The sequence below is a fragment of the Anoplopoma fimbria genome, chromosome 17 (genome assembly GCF_027596085.1).
Source record: "Anoplopoma fimbria isolate UVic2021 breed Golden Eagle Sablefish chromosome 17, Afim_UVic_2022, whole genome shotgun sequence".
Classification (NCBI taxonomy): domain Eukaryota; kingdom Metazoa; phylum Chordata; class Actinopteri; order Perciformes; family Anoplopomatidae; genus Anoplopoma; species Anoplopoma fimbria.
The window spans coordinates 469,221-485,885 of NC_072465.1; the positions used below are offsets into that span (position 1 = coordinate 469,221).

At 40.5% G+C, this 16,665-nt stretch overlaps 1 protein-coding gene across 1 annotated transcript; it reads right to left on the bottom strand.

Moving 5' to 3' along the window:
- Positions 1–1,670: 1,670 nt before the first annotated feature.
- Positions 1,671–15,674, bottom strand: LOC129105887 (arf-GAP with GTPase, ANK repeat and PH domain-containing protein 1-like). Its single transcript, XM_054617155.1, has 19 exons — positions 14,522–15,674; positions 9,650–9,708; positions 9,482–9,569; positions 9,181–9,266; positions 8,938–9,079; positions 8,711–8,845; positions 8,486–8,607; positions 8,162–8,323; positions 7,592–7,675; positions 7,230–7,334; positions 6,977–7,130; positions 6,242–6,370; positions 5,999–6,136; positions 5,695–5,754; positions 5,202–5,353; positions 4,087–4,177; positions 2,944–3,166; positions 2,418–2,721; positions 1,671–1,958 (listed from the first exon to the last, which is right to left on the bottom strand). Exons 1-19 carry the CDS (start codon positions 15,672–15,674, stop codon positions 1,671–1,673), a joined length of 3,675 nt encoding a protein of 1,224 aa, XP_054473130.1.
- Between the last annotated feature and the right edge of the window lie 991 nt (positions 15,675–16,665).

The following is a 16,665-nucleotide window of genomic DNA, read 5'->3' on the forward strand; positions in this document are numbered from 1 at the left end:
GCATATATGTGATGCAACTATACTGCATGATGTTGCTGCCTGCTGAAGCTTCCCTCACCCTCATTAACGGCGGTTGTTAATAATGAATATTTGAAATGAGGTCTGCTATGAAACTAGACACAGAAAAACTCACACAGCTCTGTTCAAAACACCACAGCTTGGGCAGTAGCCTTAGTGTATTGATAATGAATGCTCTATGAATCATTGCATGAGTAAAAAAATACAAATGGAGAGAGATGCTTACATCAAAGACATGTACACTCAGCGAAGTCTTCAGATTAACACAAAAATACATACAGTACTGCAGAGGGTTGTTTTTTATGCTTTTTTTTTTTTTACATATTAGATTGGGCAACATTCCTCTATTACATGTTGATTTTCATCCACTCACAAATATAATCATAGTCATTCAAAGGCCCAGTTTTATAGATCAGAACATTTGCAGGGTTTTAATCAATTAAACTTTACTTTCTATTAGTCACAGCAAGAAAAATATTAGTTAAATAAAAACAAAAAAAAAACGCCCTGACTGTCCACCAAAACTGTATCATCCTGGAAAACATCTTGTAATAACAATCTCAAACCATCTGTTTTTGTATACATTCAATCAAAATCAAGGCATTTACACATCTAGTATTACACTCGCCTTGATGATGAGCTGCTGCTGGAGTCATAATGCATACGTCATGTACAGTGTTCATGTCACACACAGTGATACAAACAACATAACATAGAAATCTCAGTCTTGGATGTCAAAGAGTTAATCCGCTGCTTGTTAAAGGAAAACCAAACCAAGACGCTGTACAGGAAATATCTGAACAGCTACGAGTAACCCTTTGAGTTTTATACACAGAACCAACTGTACAAATCGTACAATAACAATCTGGAAAATGAAGCACTTTTAAACTTTCAGAATTATAATATCTTTATCAATGCATTTCTATACAGTTATTTTGATTATCTTCAAAGCGGCCTCTGTTTTTTTTTAACCACAGTAAAGTTTTTATTTTCAACTAACTATTTTTGCAGTGAACGACCGGCTGTGTTGAACAGAATATGCACTCTGAATTTAAAAGAGAAATTTGTTGTCAATAAAGTTAAGAAGTGTGGATGTGTTTGGTGTTAACGTCTGGCTATGAAATCGTAAACTTATTGCAGTTCTTTACTTCTTGGCCTGTGATGCCCAGATGAGTTGTTTGAGGCCGAAGGCAATCTCCTATTTTTAACTGAGTGGAGAATTAAGTTGATTATTGACTGCATGATGAAATATGAATCGTACCAGCTGGTATACAGTGCAATACATTCCTATTGGATCCAAACGCAGAGGCATCTGGATGTAACGTCATGTTCTTTTTCTCTTACGTAGAAAGTGTCAGGAAAATTTTCTTTTTGTTTTGGTTAAATCTTTCTAGCAGACTGAATGTGTTGTTACTTGCGTTGTTACCAGTATGTGTTTTCATCCCTGATATACACACACACACAACCTTTAAAACCTCAGGGAGTGCAACATCTGGCCACATGTTCACTAGTCCTGCAGAAGGTACAGGACAATATGAGGGCAAAGCGACACGCTCTCTCTTTCACTCACTCACTCACTCACACACTCACACTCTCACACACATGCACACAGACACACACACACACACACACTTTACCATACCACATTTCCATTATGACACTGCTCTTCTGGAGGTGCTGTAACTCAAGCTGGCACCGCCGCTCTTGTGCGAAATCTTGAGTGTTGTGGCAACCGTCAGGCTCGGCGCCATGGCAACAGGGAAACTGGGTGTAGCAGCTGCTGCAAAACCAACTGTCGTGGCGACGGAGAAGGAGGAGGCCGGTTCATTTGGGCATCCGTACTGGAGTAAGATGTCCACACACTCCTGGCTGCCGGCACTGCGAGCCAGAACCAGAGCTGTCTGACCCTGAGCATCCCGTTGCCGAACATCAGAGCCGTACTGAAGTGAAGTAAAAAAAACAAGATAAATCAGTAGATTAGATTATGTAATAATCTACATTATAAAGATGTTTTATCGTGTGGAATTAATTGCAACTTGACCGGCCTGTCTTAAATTATCCAACAAAGTGTGACTCAGCGAGCTTTAGTGCCTTTCACACTTATAGATCACCTTGAGTGGTCTGCTGAGTCATCTGTTTTAAAGCTTTTTGTTATTTGCTGAGTGAAATTACTTAGAGGACCTTCAAGGGTAACAATAATTATCTTGCCAGTTCTGTATAGCTCTACATTATATTCTACACTCAGAAGAATTTTAAAATAATTTCACTCCCTGACGATATTGCCCCTTCACTGTAACATTATCTCTCTTCCTAAGCATTGCACTCCGTTGGTGATATAAATCAGGTGATCAACACAAAGGTTCTATTGCTTCCTATCAAAGAGAGGAAGGGAAACGCACCCAAACAAGAAGCTGCGTCATCACCACATCAGCCTGCTGACAGGCAGCGTGCAGGGCAGAGCCGGGCAGCCGCAGCGCTAAGAGCGACCTGCTGGAGAGCGCCAGGCTGAGAGGGGCGTTAATGTCCTCCTTAGTGCAGTGGGCCAAAAGGAGCAGCAGCTTGGGGAGGTTGTGCTCCATCACTGCCAAAAGAAGACGGCCAGATAGCGTGATGTCTGGGCCCTCGCCAGGAGTGGGAGGAGGCAACGGCGCCACAAACAGTTTCTGCTCATATTTGGCTCTTATCCACGACTCCCGTTCCTCACTGAACAAGCAAAGAAAGAAAAGAAATATTGTGAAACTTCAGTTCCAGCTTTTTGTCTTTTTCCTGTACAAGAATGACAATTTAATTCTACTGACATATAACACATACATAACACATCATTTCTTAGTATGCAGCTCATACCTACATACTGTAAAACATTTAATTAAAGCAGTGCTTACGTCACATCAGTTATGTTACATCTCATAACATTACGGTCTTTACCGTGTAGCATCAGGTGCTGGTTTACGGCTGCCATGTGTGCGAGCCTCCCATATGCTGTTGACCATGTGGTTGCCGATGGCACTGAGAACCAGCGTGAGCTCACGTGGCAGATCATCGAGGTCTAGAGAGCGAACACGCGACAGGTGGGTTCCCAAGTTCCTGTGGATCCCTGAACACTCGATGCATATGAGGGCGCCCAGGTTCAGACTGGCCCAGGTTGGATCTTGGAGAAGGAGGGTACACGCACTCATTTGAAACTGAACGATGTGCATATGGTTGACAGATTTCTACCATTATAATTTCCTGGGTGGCGTTCAAATGTGCCGGTTTGGCCAAGTCATGCCACAAAAGTGACTGAAGTTGTGTGAAATCCTCTTTGGAAAGGTTTTAAAGCAGGGCTGTTTAATCTTAGGCCAACGTGCCGAACATTACAGTCCCTGAAGCTCTGGCCCTTTAAAGTCTTCCAACATTAGAAGATTTTTTAATCATTTGATCTATTTTTGTTTGGATTACCCATTCACTGATATTAATAATAGAGTATATTGCTAACATTTATAAAAGATAAGGTTCATTATTAATACGCATTGCAGCCCATTCGTCAAAAATGTTTCAACGTCCCTTCCTAATTGGTTCATTATCTTGAAATTAACATTTTTTTGCAGATATTTTTTCCTTACAGAAGTAGAAAGGTTCAAGGCATGGATGACAACATGATACAAATTTAAGTAAAGCATTTAGGTAATGAGTCAGCAAGTTTAAACTATTACGCAATTTGAAAACAATAATACAGAATGAATATAAGAAATAGGTTCAAATATAGAAAACACACAGAAAGAAAGATTGTGTCTAAGAGTGATGGTACATGGTCACTCAGTTGATCTGTGAGTCTCTCACAGTTGCAGTGATTATTTGCATGTAAACTAGATAGAACTTCTAATTCCATTTAGTTATTTGTCTTTCAGTGATATTTTGTGTTTTAACAACATCAGAACTAAAATACAAACAACCATATTTGAAAATGCAATATGTTAAATGCCAATATATACATGTAGTCCAAAAGTAGTCTTCTTTGGATAGTCCAAAACCAAACACAGATAAGAACATGTACAAAGAGGAGAAAAGCTATTAACGTGTGTCACTAACTTGGAGCATCACAGTCAACGCAGAAGTTGTTGCCCTTGGCGTTGCGGATCGCCTGCAGAACCACTGCGTCACTCTGGCTGTTCTTGCGGGCCTATGAAAACACACAGTATCATTTTAAAATGAGAGAAACACCAGCAACTAACTCGTTGCGATATGAGATCTGATTACTGCTCTCATTAGAAATAACTATGATTGTAAGTTCTAGATCTCCAACTGAGAAAGCAGTGGTAGATGGCTGTAATGATTATTATGACCATTTAAAGCTGTTAAAATGATTGGTTTTGGCCTCTGAGGACATTCAATTCTCATAACACTTATAAAGAAATGCATCATCGAATTTAAGTAATTAGTCAGAATCATTGCAGCAATTATCATTTTTGGAGATGATTGAACTGTTTCCACACCAGGAAGTACTCCCAACTCAAGAACAGAAACCAGCGCAGCCTGCTAGTGGACAGCAATGTTAGTTTGTCACACACACCACCAGAGATGGGCTGGGTTTTGGTAATAGCCAATCTAATTAGATGCCTTCTTCACTTTTAAAAGGAGCAGCAGTCTCAGTTTCCTAGGCCAGCTTCTCCTGAGAGAAAACCGTTCTTATCCAGGAGTCCCAGGGTGCAAATACACAGCACACAAAATTATTATACAGCCTTCCAAATGTACTTTCAAGTGCAGATAATGACACTTCTGAATTTGAATTTACTCTCCATATAGTATAATAAATGTGTTGAACAGCTAAGCCATTGTATTCTGTGTGTGTGTGCCTCTGCCAACAAAAGCCTAATGAATTGTTCTGTATACTTGCAATAACAGGTGATCTAAGCAGATGGAAAGACACTATTTCATGCTGAATGGGTACCGGTATTGCCCTTCAGCACCTGATCTGCATATATACAACCTCAAGTGTTTGACTCTGCCCTCCTTGATGCAAGCAGGAACATTTGAGGCCCCATAATACTAATAAAAAGCTACCGAAATGGCAATTCAGCTGCCTTTGGACCTCTGCATGAAACATGAGACGGTTCATAGTATATATATATATATATATATATATATATATATATATATATATATATATATATATATATATATGTAACATTCGTTTGTATTCTTGCCTTATTTTTGTTGCTCTCACACAGCTGCAGGCTGGCCAGGATCTGGCTCTCAATGGCTTGGACCCAGGAGTCCCTCTCCTCCACACTCTGAGCTTCAAAGTGCCACGTCTGGCCAGTGCTCGACACGATGAGGAAGTCAAAGTTATCCTCATCTGACAGAAAAACATGAGCATAAAAAAACAAGATATTTTTCATCAGGGATTTGGAAAGTTTAAGCAGTCGTGCAAATGCAGATATTTAATTAATATTCTGTTAACATTAAGAGCCGTAAAGACAGTTGTAGTTTGCATGCATCAGTGCACTTAAGCATACATGTCTGACCGCTTAAAAGCAAGTTAGTGAACTGTTGAAATACCAAAATGTACATGTAGATAAAATAAATTAACTTGATAGGATATAATGTGCTTCCCTAATGTGACAGAGGAGAACAAGCAGATAGACCAACACGTGTAGGAGGTCGGTCAGAGTTTGAAAGATGACAGATCAACATTACCTGTCTTGCTTACGTTTCTTAAGCTACCAAAGCTTTTAAGTTTCCACATTTTGCGCTTGGCTGCACAAGAAGATAGAAAAAGACACAGAAAAGTCAATGCGAGAAAGAGAGGAAATAACAGATGTTGAAACTCTTTGTCAAATATAATGTAAGGTTATTAATTATTAATATTACTATTGGCATGTGGATTCTTAAATAATTAACGTAATATCAAAATGATCAGTGTTTTATCGTTCGGTTTATTTTTGGGGACATGCAAAATGATGAGTACAAAAAAACCCAATATGGAGTTTATGGGGTTTACCATCTGCTTGGCCAATTGTTGCATCTCCTTTCTGGTTCATGCTCTTCTTTCTGCGATGCTTCTTCCTGTCTGTCACCGGGGAGTAGGAACCTACATCTTTGGTGGAGGAGGAGCTGGATACACCCTCGACTGCAGAGTCTGGCAACCAGATCACACAAAAACATGCCAAGTTACATTTATCTGGTACAAAACATGTATGTTTTTCAAGCTGAATATATGCACAGATGAAGGTCCTTAACTGACCAACACTTTGAGCGTGGTTAGATAACGTAGAGGGACATCGCTGCACGCCTCTGTTGTTCCTCAGGAAGAGTGCACCACCCAGCCCTTCCATTTCCTCCACTTGCAAGAGGTTGCTGGCGCTTACAGGGACTAAAGAGATGACAGCAAGCATGCACTTAATTATAAAGTCATTTACACAAACATCAAATGTAAAGCAGAGTTACTAAAAATTAAAAGCATTACTGATTCTGTGTGGGCTCCAGAGAAAAATAAAAGATACAGAGTACGACTGAAAAAGTTATTTCACACACTCAACAAAACATGTAAAATCCATTATGATGCTCTTTCATTCTTTTGCAAAGATTTTGCATTCCCTTGCATTTTCCCCTCTCTGGCACAGAAGCTTGACCCCTCTTCACAAAGATAGTCTTAAAATCCAACGAACAGTGGATTCTTTTTCTAACCATACCTGCTCATTACTCTTCAGGGTCATTGGGCTCTACATTTCACCTAACTCACATGCACCCAAACTCCACAAATAAACGGAGCAATATGGAGAATCATGCCAGAGCAAGGCCTATTGCTATAATTCCTCTGATAACTAAGAAACTATATTTAGATTGTATTTTTTGTTATTATTATATGCTCATGCACAGATTTATTGTGGATAAGTAATTAGTTTCGATTTGTATTCATTTTTTGAGGCATCTAAAGAATATATATATATATATTATTTGTTAACTCTTTGACCTGGACTGACACCCTCGGGTCCCGGCACGTCTTTGACGCGCCCGTTGAGCCCAACTGGAAGGCCGCAGGCGGGAACAGCACGAGGTGGTCGCTTTCCTGGCACCTTCACCGTCACTCGCAGCAAGTCCATCTCCTTCCCGGGGGCATTCAGCATGTAGTCCTGCCAAGCCAAACATCAGCCATTACACATCAACCACTAGCCATCAGTGGTGCTTTCAGCAGCATTATGCTTTGGAGCTCTGTCATCACACTGACTCACATTGACACTGGAGTGATAGGTCAGTATGCCGTCGTTGGACAGTGTGACATACTTCTTCTTCCATTCTTTGTTGAGAGAGTGCCCGCTGCGCTTTAGCAAGATGCCCTGATGGAGGTGACAAAAAACGAAGATTGAAAATGTATTCCAAATGTCTTCATCTCGAACAGCTGACAAAAATACACACTATCCTATTGATAAGGCCAATTTGGGAGATCTTAAGTCTTGATCACTCCACATGATGAAACTGCTTTCACACATTTGATTTGAAGTGATTGCTGGTGTGATGTCCTGATGTGTGATGAGGGTCATTAGATACATCATATTTGTTTCTGCATAAAGTCAAGTGCAAATCAGGGTCCTACCTGTTTGATGGGAATGGAGCGTCCACTGCCCAGATCTCCCTTACAGTCTGCACTCCTTCTGTTTGAGTCACTGCCTCGCCGACCCTGAATAAGTACAAGAGAACCAATAACGACATCATAGGCCATTCTGGGCTCATTGGTTGAAGAATATAATTTAGACCTCATGAATTATGGAGGTTTCCCCTATAAAGCCTATAAAAGCTGGCTTTTAAATGTAAGTGACAACTTTAGAAATATTATGAGTGTCAGCTATTCAGCCGTATCAAAGCTGCACTAATCACTATTTTTATATCAACAATGGATCAAATAATCACTCATAATATGAAAGGGGTCCCTTGTAGCGGCAATAGTAATCTTCTATATATAATGTCAGATAATCCCATGTTTTAAAGCAATAGACCTGAGTAACTAATCAAAAAAACAGACACTCTATCCCAGTACGGCCAAATCCATATCACGATGTAAAATGAAATAAAGAAAAAACAGAAAAATGGAAATTGTATAAAAAACAATGGTGCATAAGCATGACCGCTCGGGCGCGTAACAAACAGTTACTTGACCGGTATTTACCGCAAATCTGGAGGTGCGTCTCCGGGTGGCACTGCGGACCGACCCAGGCGTGGCACTTTCCTGCTTTTCCCCTCTCACTGTTTTTCCGATTTCTTTATGACTGATCACAGGAGTTGAGGGAAGTGATGAAGAGTAATCACTACTCTGACCACCATTACTGGCCTAAAGACAGGAAAGAGCCAAAGCAGGTTTGGGGGCAAAAAAAATATAATTGAGCAGAAAATGGAGATATTTGAGTTTGTTTCAACAGCATGCTGACAGCAAGACTAAAATATGCAGTACACTCAATTAGAAAAAGGCACATATGGTCTGTAACAGTGTTACCTGTCCTGGAAAGACACCCGACACTGGGGTGGAGCCTCCGGAGTGACTTGGAGAGTTTGGTAGAGATTTACAGGATGCCAGATGAGCAGCTTGCTTCTTGGCTGCCATGATCTTCTGCGCAGCTGTGGAACAAAAGTATTAGTATTAGCCCTAAAAAGACACATAATTATGACACGTGTGCATATTCTGCAGCACCACCCTCGATGCTCTGGTCTGTACACACACCGTCAGTGAAGACTCGGTTCACATTGAGGCCGTACGTTGCACAGGTTTCATAATATGTGCAGCGCCGCACATCTGAGCAGAGCTGTCTGGCCCTCGTATCATCTATTACTCTGGGGTTGGTGCTAGTGATCTTATCTAAAAAAAAAAAAAAAAAGCACAAATCACAAATATGAGTTCAGGTCTGCAAACATGTGAATCGAAGCAGATGTTGCGTGTGAGTGTCTTACCCTGAGTACCGACTACTATGAAAGGTATCTCAGAAATAGGCCGGTGGGTGGCCAGCTGGTGGTAGATTCTGTAAACTTCCTGGAAGCTCGCCTCATTTTCCAAACTGAAGACCAAGATAACTGCATCCAACCAAGTTGCAAGCTGAAGAGAAGGGAGTTGCAGTAGACAAACAATTAAAATACACAGAAGCAGGCTGATATTAAGTTTAATTAGTTGTCCACATTGACCAAGTTTAAACCCACCTGAGCACCCGGGAGTTCTGTCTCCTCTCTGATTATCAACAGGTGGCTCTGTCCATCAACTAGGACGTCCTTAATGTATTGGCGCCCTGCAAATACACAGAGGGAATATACACTTTGACTTGGCTATAGTTTGTTGTTTAAGGCGAGGAAAAGCACATGCATAACTAATAACATTAATAGCATGCCGTGGATCATCTAAATAAAATGTAGTAATAGTATTAAGCTCTATTGTCATTTGTCTACTGATGTTGTCATTGAAAAACACAGATAAAGGTTGTATTTAAAGACATGTGAAACCAACCCTCAGCATTCTCCAGCTGCAGGTACCTTCCTGTCAAGTGTCTGTGGACTAGAGCGGACTTCCCACTGCACAGACCTCCCAAAACACCCTGACAGAGAGAGAGAGAATATATTAATTCAAAATCAAATCCGACTCACCAGTTTGTAAAAGCTATGTCCTGATGCTTACCAGGTGAAGCTCTTGTACAGTTTGGTTCATGGTCCATTCTTGACTGCTGGTGCACGCAGCTGGAGAAAGAAAATCACAACAAAAAAGGGGGAGAGGGAATTCATTAATAAAAGAGTACAAGCATATAGTGGTTGCTTGCTATAAAACAAGACACAGGTTGTTGTTTTTCAGAGCTCACATCTAGGCTAGCAGCCTTTCTTTCAGTCTTTGTGTTAAGCTAGGCTGAAAATCTCACAATGTCCATTTCTGTACTGAATCATCGGCCTTCTCATCTGACTTTGAGCAAAACAAATAACTATATTAAGTATATCAGGGGTCTGTTGTGATGCAAACAGGAAATGATGATGGTTAATCTCCATTAAGAGCAAAAAATACTCCCACACTTTCTTTTCAACACTTTAAATTGTTGTTAGCATCCAAACTAGCCACCAACAATTGAGTCACCTGAGTTTTGTTCAGAGTCATAAAAATGTTTAAAGCTTCACAAAGAGGAGCATATCTCTGGTCACTGGTTTGAAAAAATCAAACTAGGCTAACATGCCCCCTGCTTCTAGTCTTTGTGCTAAGCTGAGCTAAACAAGACTTAGATTTTTTTTTTTGTAACTGAACAAAGAAGAAGATGGTAGTACTGGACGTATTGTCTAACTCTGACTAAGTTAGAAAAATAATGAATATTTCTCAAAATGTTGGAGTGTTCCTTTAAAAGAGTTATTGCTGACTGCTGGCCAGGTTTGTTCTGAATGCCTGTGGACACAGCACACTGAGGGGAGTCAGAGAGGCTGCAGCTCCCACACAGTCACAGTGAGAGCACCAAGAAAATCCTATCAAGTGTACAAATTTGCAAGTCTAAAAGAGTTAGTGAGCATGCCGGATATTTTAAGTTTACCCAAGCATTGTTAAACACGCCACTTTTTTGCCTTTTATTATGGTTACCCTGCAAAACCCTCCTAACAAGTCATGCTTTGTAAATATATTAACCCCTTTAAAAATAATTCAGCCAGCTGTGGAGCGATAATTCATCTTGTTCCCAGTGCAGTTTGCCACATTTCATGAATTTAATTGAAGTAAGTGTCAACTTCAAACATGACAGAGCATGCCACTGCTCTGTGGTGACAACTGATTCAAAAATATGTTTGAAAAGAGCTGATTTGCAGCAGAGATGAGTCAAATAAGCTGAAATAAAATGTGTTAATACAGGAGGTTTTGCCTTGAGTGTTCATTATAATCATTGTCCTATTTTGAGTCAGCCAGAGTCTTAATGCTTGTGCAGCAATCTGCCTCTTCCAGTATTTATACGTTACATCGATCATACAAAGTATTCCATAAAAAAGAGGAAATTGCATCGAGAAAAGTTATTGCACTAGTGATTTTTACTTGTAGGAATAATAAGTATCAACACAGAACAGATTGATGTTTTTTTCATACTAAAGGATCAATAGTGTGATCTTGGTAGTTTATGTGCAATTTTTACTTTGTATTAGATAAAAAATGAAATGTCTCTTTTAGAAATGATGGAAGATAACTGCTGTCAAGTGACTCATCTAGTTACAGAACATCATTTTTACGTTGCTGCAGAAGTCAGCATCTCCAGAGATAAGCAATCTCATTCCTCTGTCGGTTCATGACAGTATTTGATTTGCATTAGAAGATGACTTAACATAATCCTTATTAACTAAGATAAAAAAACAACAATATGAAGAAAATATCCATCAGTTAAACCGGGAAAAGGGTTACGTGTTAACTCCCTATGAAAACGAAATGCTCCATGTCCTCCTATTTTAACTTTAACAATATTAAGATGATCATAGAAAATTCATATAGTGCTGTGTTAATGTTTGTTTACTGATAAGGACTGAGTGTTAATATCAAAAACCTACATTATGTTTCAAGTGTCATGATGATAAATAGTCTGTGAGATTAAGGCCCAATATATCCACTTTATCTCTTAACTGTGATCATAATGATCCACCAGCTGTGCAGGTTTATTGTATAGCAGTTGTTTTAGTAAGAAGTCAGATTTTGCACTGATATACTGAAATAAGACTTAGAATGAAAAAATGCCAAATTAGGGGGTATGGACAGCGAGTTAGTTGCATTTGTTGAGTATATTAAAAAAGGGATTCAGTCATTTTGATGGAATACCTCTGCGAGTGATAAAATCTTGAAACAAGTTGGATTAAGACAGATAAATCCGCTGGTGTCAAGAAAAACATAATTGAAACAATTCTTTAAAAAATAAAGATATCTTTCATGGATTTATTATAAATAAAAAACATGCTTTACATTTCAAAGGTTTAAGTTCATCAAATGATTTCTTAGGATATCTCTCTCTTCTCTGGTTTGACACACACAAACACAAACACACATCTGCAGATATGTGGCTGAACAGTGAGAGACGAATGACATGCAAACACACATCCTGAACACACACTGTCTGGATAACACTGTGACAGTGCTTACAAATGTAAATCAATGCAGAATCCATCATCTCCTGACACACTGATACTGTTTACACACACACACACACACACACACACACACACACACACACACACACACACACACACACACACACACACACACACACACACACACACACACACACACACACACACACACACACACACACACACACACACACTCTCTGAAGCCGTTGGGTCATGCTGAGCTCGGGCGGAGCCACGTCGTTGGCCATTAGTCCTCTCTGGGGACACAGATTCTAACTTTAAACCACAGAGACTCTGCCTCATCCCCATCTTCGGGCAACCCCCGCGCCCACACAACCCCCCTCCATCAACAGCGTCACGCCACAGACCAAATAGCATCTCTCACGGCTTGCTGTTGCCATGGCAACTCCATTTTCCAGAAGCCTCCATCCCGGGTCTCTATACAATAAATGGTCTCTCATGGATACAGCGACGTGTGTGAGAGGCAGAGAGACACGATGTCCCCCTGTGCTCGTTTGATGCTAAAAATATGCAACTATGTGCCTTGAAAATGATGACCAATATTTTCTGAATTAAAGTCGATCAATTATGTTTATCTATCAATAGAATACTGACGGAACGTGCTGAAATTACAGGTTCAACAACACACGATGTTGACTGTGCCGCTCAAAAACACTTAAACATAATGTCGTGGAATGAATAGGCTCCATTTGAAGGCTGATTAACTCCACGCACAGAACAGGAAGTAGCAGGTTCCCGCTCCCCTCACGGCTCCGATGAACACAGCTCTGTGTATCCCCAACCTTAATTATTCATGTCCCACTTACTCCTGACAAATTATTCAGCTCTTACTCCGATACCACACTCTTTGTCAAAGATAATTTTCTTTAGAATATATCAATAAAGATTAAAGATTGATGGAGTTGCATCATTTCCTTTATTTCAAATGGAAAGGTCGAAGTGTTTTCGTAGTTTTTGACAAGCCTGAACTAATTTGAGTTTCAGGGATTGGGAAATTCCCCAATACAGAGATTGGAAACATTGAGCACATTAGTTTAGGTATAGAAATAATTTTAACTTCTGTAGTTGCAGCGTTTAAACCATTTTCACTACAACAATATACAGTGAAGCAATTTGTTCAGATTTTTTAAATACTTCGTCTGCAACATTAATAAAGTTAAAAAACAATTTGTAGCTAGTTTAAGTGAAGTTGAATGTTTGTCATATTTTAATCTTTGCAACAGTTTTATTTTCAGATTTTATAAACCCCTTGGAGGCCTATAGGACCTTGGAAATTGATCCAGCCTTAGTAAAAAAAAGATGATGAACTTGACATTAGAAACATTTCTCACTTAAAATCTCGTGACCATAATTGGGCTGCAACAATAATTCTCATTATCAGTTAACCTAGCCTTTTTAGTTATTGATTGGACTATGAAGAAAACCGTAGAAAAATGCTATGATAATTTCCTAAAATCCAATGCGACTCTTCAATTAGCTCAAACCAATAGTTCAAACTCTCAAACCACTGAGCACTATCATATAAGACAAAAAAAGCAGCAAATATTCAAATTTGAGAAGAGAAAACGAAAAAAGTATTTTTGCTTGTAAAATGACTTAAAGAATTAATCGAAAGGAATTGTCAATTAATTTGCAGCCAATCACCTGAACGAATAATCAGCAAAAAAAAAGATCAATAATGAATCTGTGTCATGGTTTACCCGTCTGTGCCGTTGAATTCTTAATATTAATAGGATAATGCTGCAAAACTGCTTTTAACAACAGTTAACCTTTATTACCTAATATTTGCCATACTGATCTGATCTAAGATGTAATTTTGTTTTGAAAGTTTGCTGCATGGAAGATCGTCATTTAGTTCTTTTATGGTGCTGTGTTATACATTAAAAAGGAGCACCTCATTATTATTATTATTATTATTATTATTATGACTGAAAATGAACACAAACACTGAATTAATTTGAGCCACATCAAATTCGAAACCCCTTTGCCAGACAATAAGCATGATAAATGTCTCCTAAACGATAATTGAATATTGCAACTGAGTGCAATTTACAGCAACTGTACCCAAATAAATGACATTTTTAAGTGAATGAATGAAGATCATTACTGAAACTGAGTGGGAGCACACTTGTTTGGTTTAGGTTCACTCAACTGCAGAGAGGGCAATGTAAATGAGAATAAATAGGTAATCGCATAAAATTGTTTTGGTCGTTTCAGTCCAAATGGGCACTGATGGGGAAATTAAAACAACAGTGACAGCGTTTGTTGCCACCTGTTGTTCTGTTGGTTCATGTGACTAACTGCACTCTTCGTTATGGTTTTCCTCTGTATTTTGTTTGGTATGTGCTGCACTCTGTCCCATAATCAATAAGAAGAAATGTGTGATTTATGTGAACTGCCTTACCTTCCTCCTCACTCGAGCCCCTTTCCACAGCTGGATAGAGGGGAGGTGTGGTGCTGACGCTGGCCGACACCGCTGTACTTTTGGTGAAAATGCCACTAATGAATTTGAGCATCTTTCTGTCACGGGGAGGAGCGCGCTGGATTGTTCCTGCCTGGCCTTCCTTCCCCTTCTTCAGGTCCTCTGAGGGGGAATGTAGGTCACTGTTGTCCAGGGTACGACTTGTACCTTTTCTTTGCGGCCTAGACAGGTCGGCAGCAGGAGGTGCAGGCAAGGAAACAGAGACCATCTTAAATCTCTCTCCCTGAGGGCTGTCCCTGGTCATTATGCCTGAAAATCCTCCGCTGATGGGAGCTCCGGGGCGAATGAGCGTGCCCCTACCGTCACTGTCGGCCCAGGACGCCCTGTAAGGCCCCAGAGTTGTAGCTGCCATTAGGGGGGACTGGTCCCCGAAGCGGTTATCCCTTCGATCCAAAGTCCTAGCAGAGTGATACAGGCTTGTGTTGGCCTCTCTGAGTTCCCTCCAGCATGCAGAGTTGCCTCCTGCATGTGACCTCATCAGGACCTCAGGACGCGGGGTGACCTGCGGCGGGATGGAAAAAGGGAGGCTGCAACGTGATCGACTGTTCAGGTCTGCTCCATTCTCGCCCTTTAGGTACAGCATGGGAGGCTCTCTGTAGAGCTCCGTCTTAGGGCGCATGGCGTCTGAGCGAGGCCCCTCTCTGCGCACAGCTCCCTCAGACGTAGTTCCTCCGTACACTTTGACCATTTGCCTAGCAGGTGGATGCACAAAGGAAGTGTCTTTGCTTTTACCGACTGATAGAATGTCTTTTTGGTGTCCATGAGTTTCTCTCCTCTCAGGCATCCCCCAGTTCTCAATGGGGCTGCCATACTTGCCATACTGCACCTGTTCCACTTCTTCTTCTCCCACCTGTGTGTTTTCTTTTTCCCCCACTTGTATACATTCAGGTCCTTCATCCTTTTCAGGGGCATTGCTCACCTCCTCCTCCTCCTCCTCCTTCTTAGGGCTCCCTTCCCCCTCTGGAAGAGCCTCCGTCTGGTTCCCTTCTACATCCTCTGGCACGGCCTCAACCTTCACCAGAGTGAGGGAAATGAGGTAGGTGGTGCGTCTCTGTGGGTTTCCTGCCTTGCTCATTGGGACAGCAGACTTCAGCAAAGTGGCACCTGCTCTCTGACCAAGCCAGACCTGCACACCTCAGTCATGGCAACCAGGATGGGACTGGAGCAGAAGAGAAAGAAAATCTCAGATCAAACAGACACTTCTGATCAAACCTTATGCAGATGATTATGTCTCATATCAGGCCTGTCAACTTGACAGGAATCCAACCTTCCTTTTAAAAACCTTCAATAAAGGAATGAAGAGTCAGTGAAAAAAAGAGGAATGCTTCAAATTGCAAATTTCCAGAATATATTTAAAATGCTGACCCAGTGGTGAAACAAGTCTAGACTGTTTTTTTTTAATGCCTCCATTAATCCTCTTCAATGCTCACCAATACTACTGGTCTCTATCACTGATTCATTCATAATCCTTTCCTCTCTTTGCTTTGCTTTCCTTCTTAAAGTCATTTATTCTGTGCAAATCTGACATGTAGACACACGGATAGCTGGAAGAAGACATTTCTTTTCACTGTGTTGATGTCTCAGCCTCATATTTCAGACTGGAATTATGCAACAGCCAATACATTCGGTTGATCCGTTTCTTGACTAGGGACTAAAATTAATACTGGCTGAATAATGCCACCTTACCAGAGTGTGTGTCTTGGCTTTCGCTCATATCCTACCTTCATTTTTTCTGAAGATTATCCATTGCACAGTTCCTCGTACCTTTGATTTGATGAAGAATTTATCTCGCCATCAGATTACCATTCATACCAAACGGCACATCAAACGAAGCTGACAAAAAAAAGGTCTCGAGCTGATGAGTCCAAGAAAAAAATAAAACAGGTGAAAGGGAACAGGGAGCAAAAACATCAAAATGGAAATCATTCACTTGTCACGAAGCGTCTGGCAGCTGGAGCCTCCATTCGACAATGTCATGCATAAAATGATGTATGCACGGTGTGAGGGTCACTGGGAGATACTAAAAAACATCTGTTGTTATGTCTCCAGATTTTTTTTTTTTTAAA

What these genes read in the sequence shown, in the direction of transcription:
- LOC129105887 (XM_054617155.1), bottom strand. Translation starts at nt 15,674, where the DNA reads ATGAGCAAGGCAGGAAACCCACAGAGACGCACCACCTACCTCATTTCC. An exon ending in CGGGTGTCTTTCCAGGACAG is followed by an intron (nt 8,324 to 8,485) that starts GTAACACTGTTA and finishes TCCTGTCTTTAG; the next exon opens with GCCAGTAATGGTGGTCAGAG. An exon ending in GTGAGAGCAACAAAAATAAG is followed by an intron (nt 4,178 to 5,201) that starts GCAAGAATACAA and finishes GTGTTTTCATAG; the next exon opens with GCCCGCAAGAACAGCCAGAG.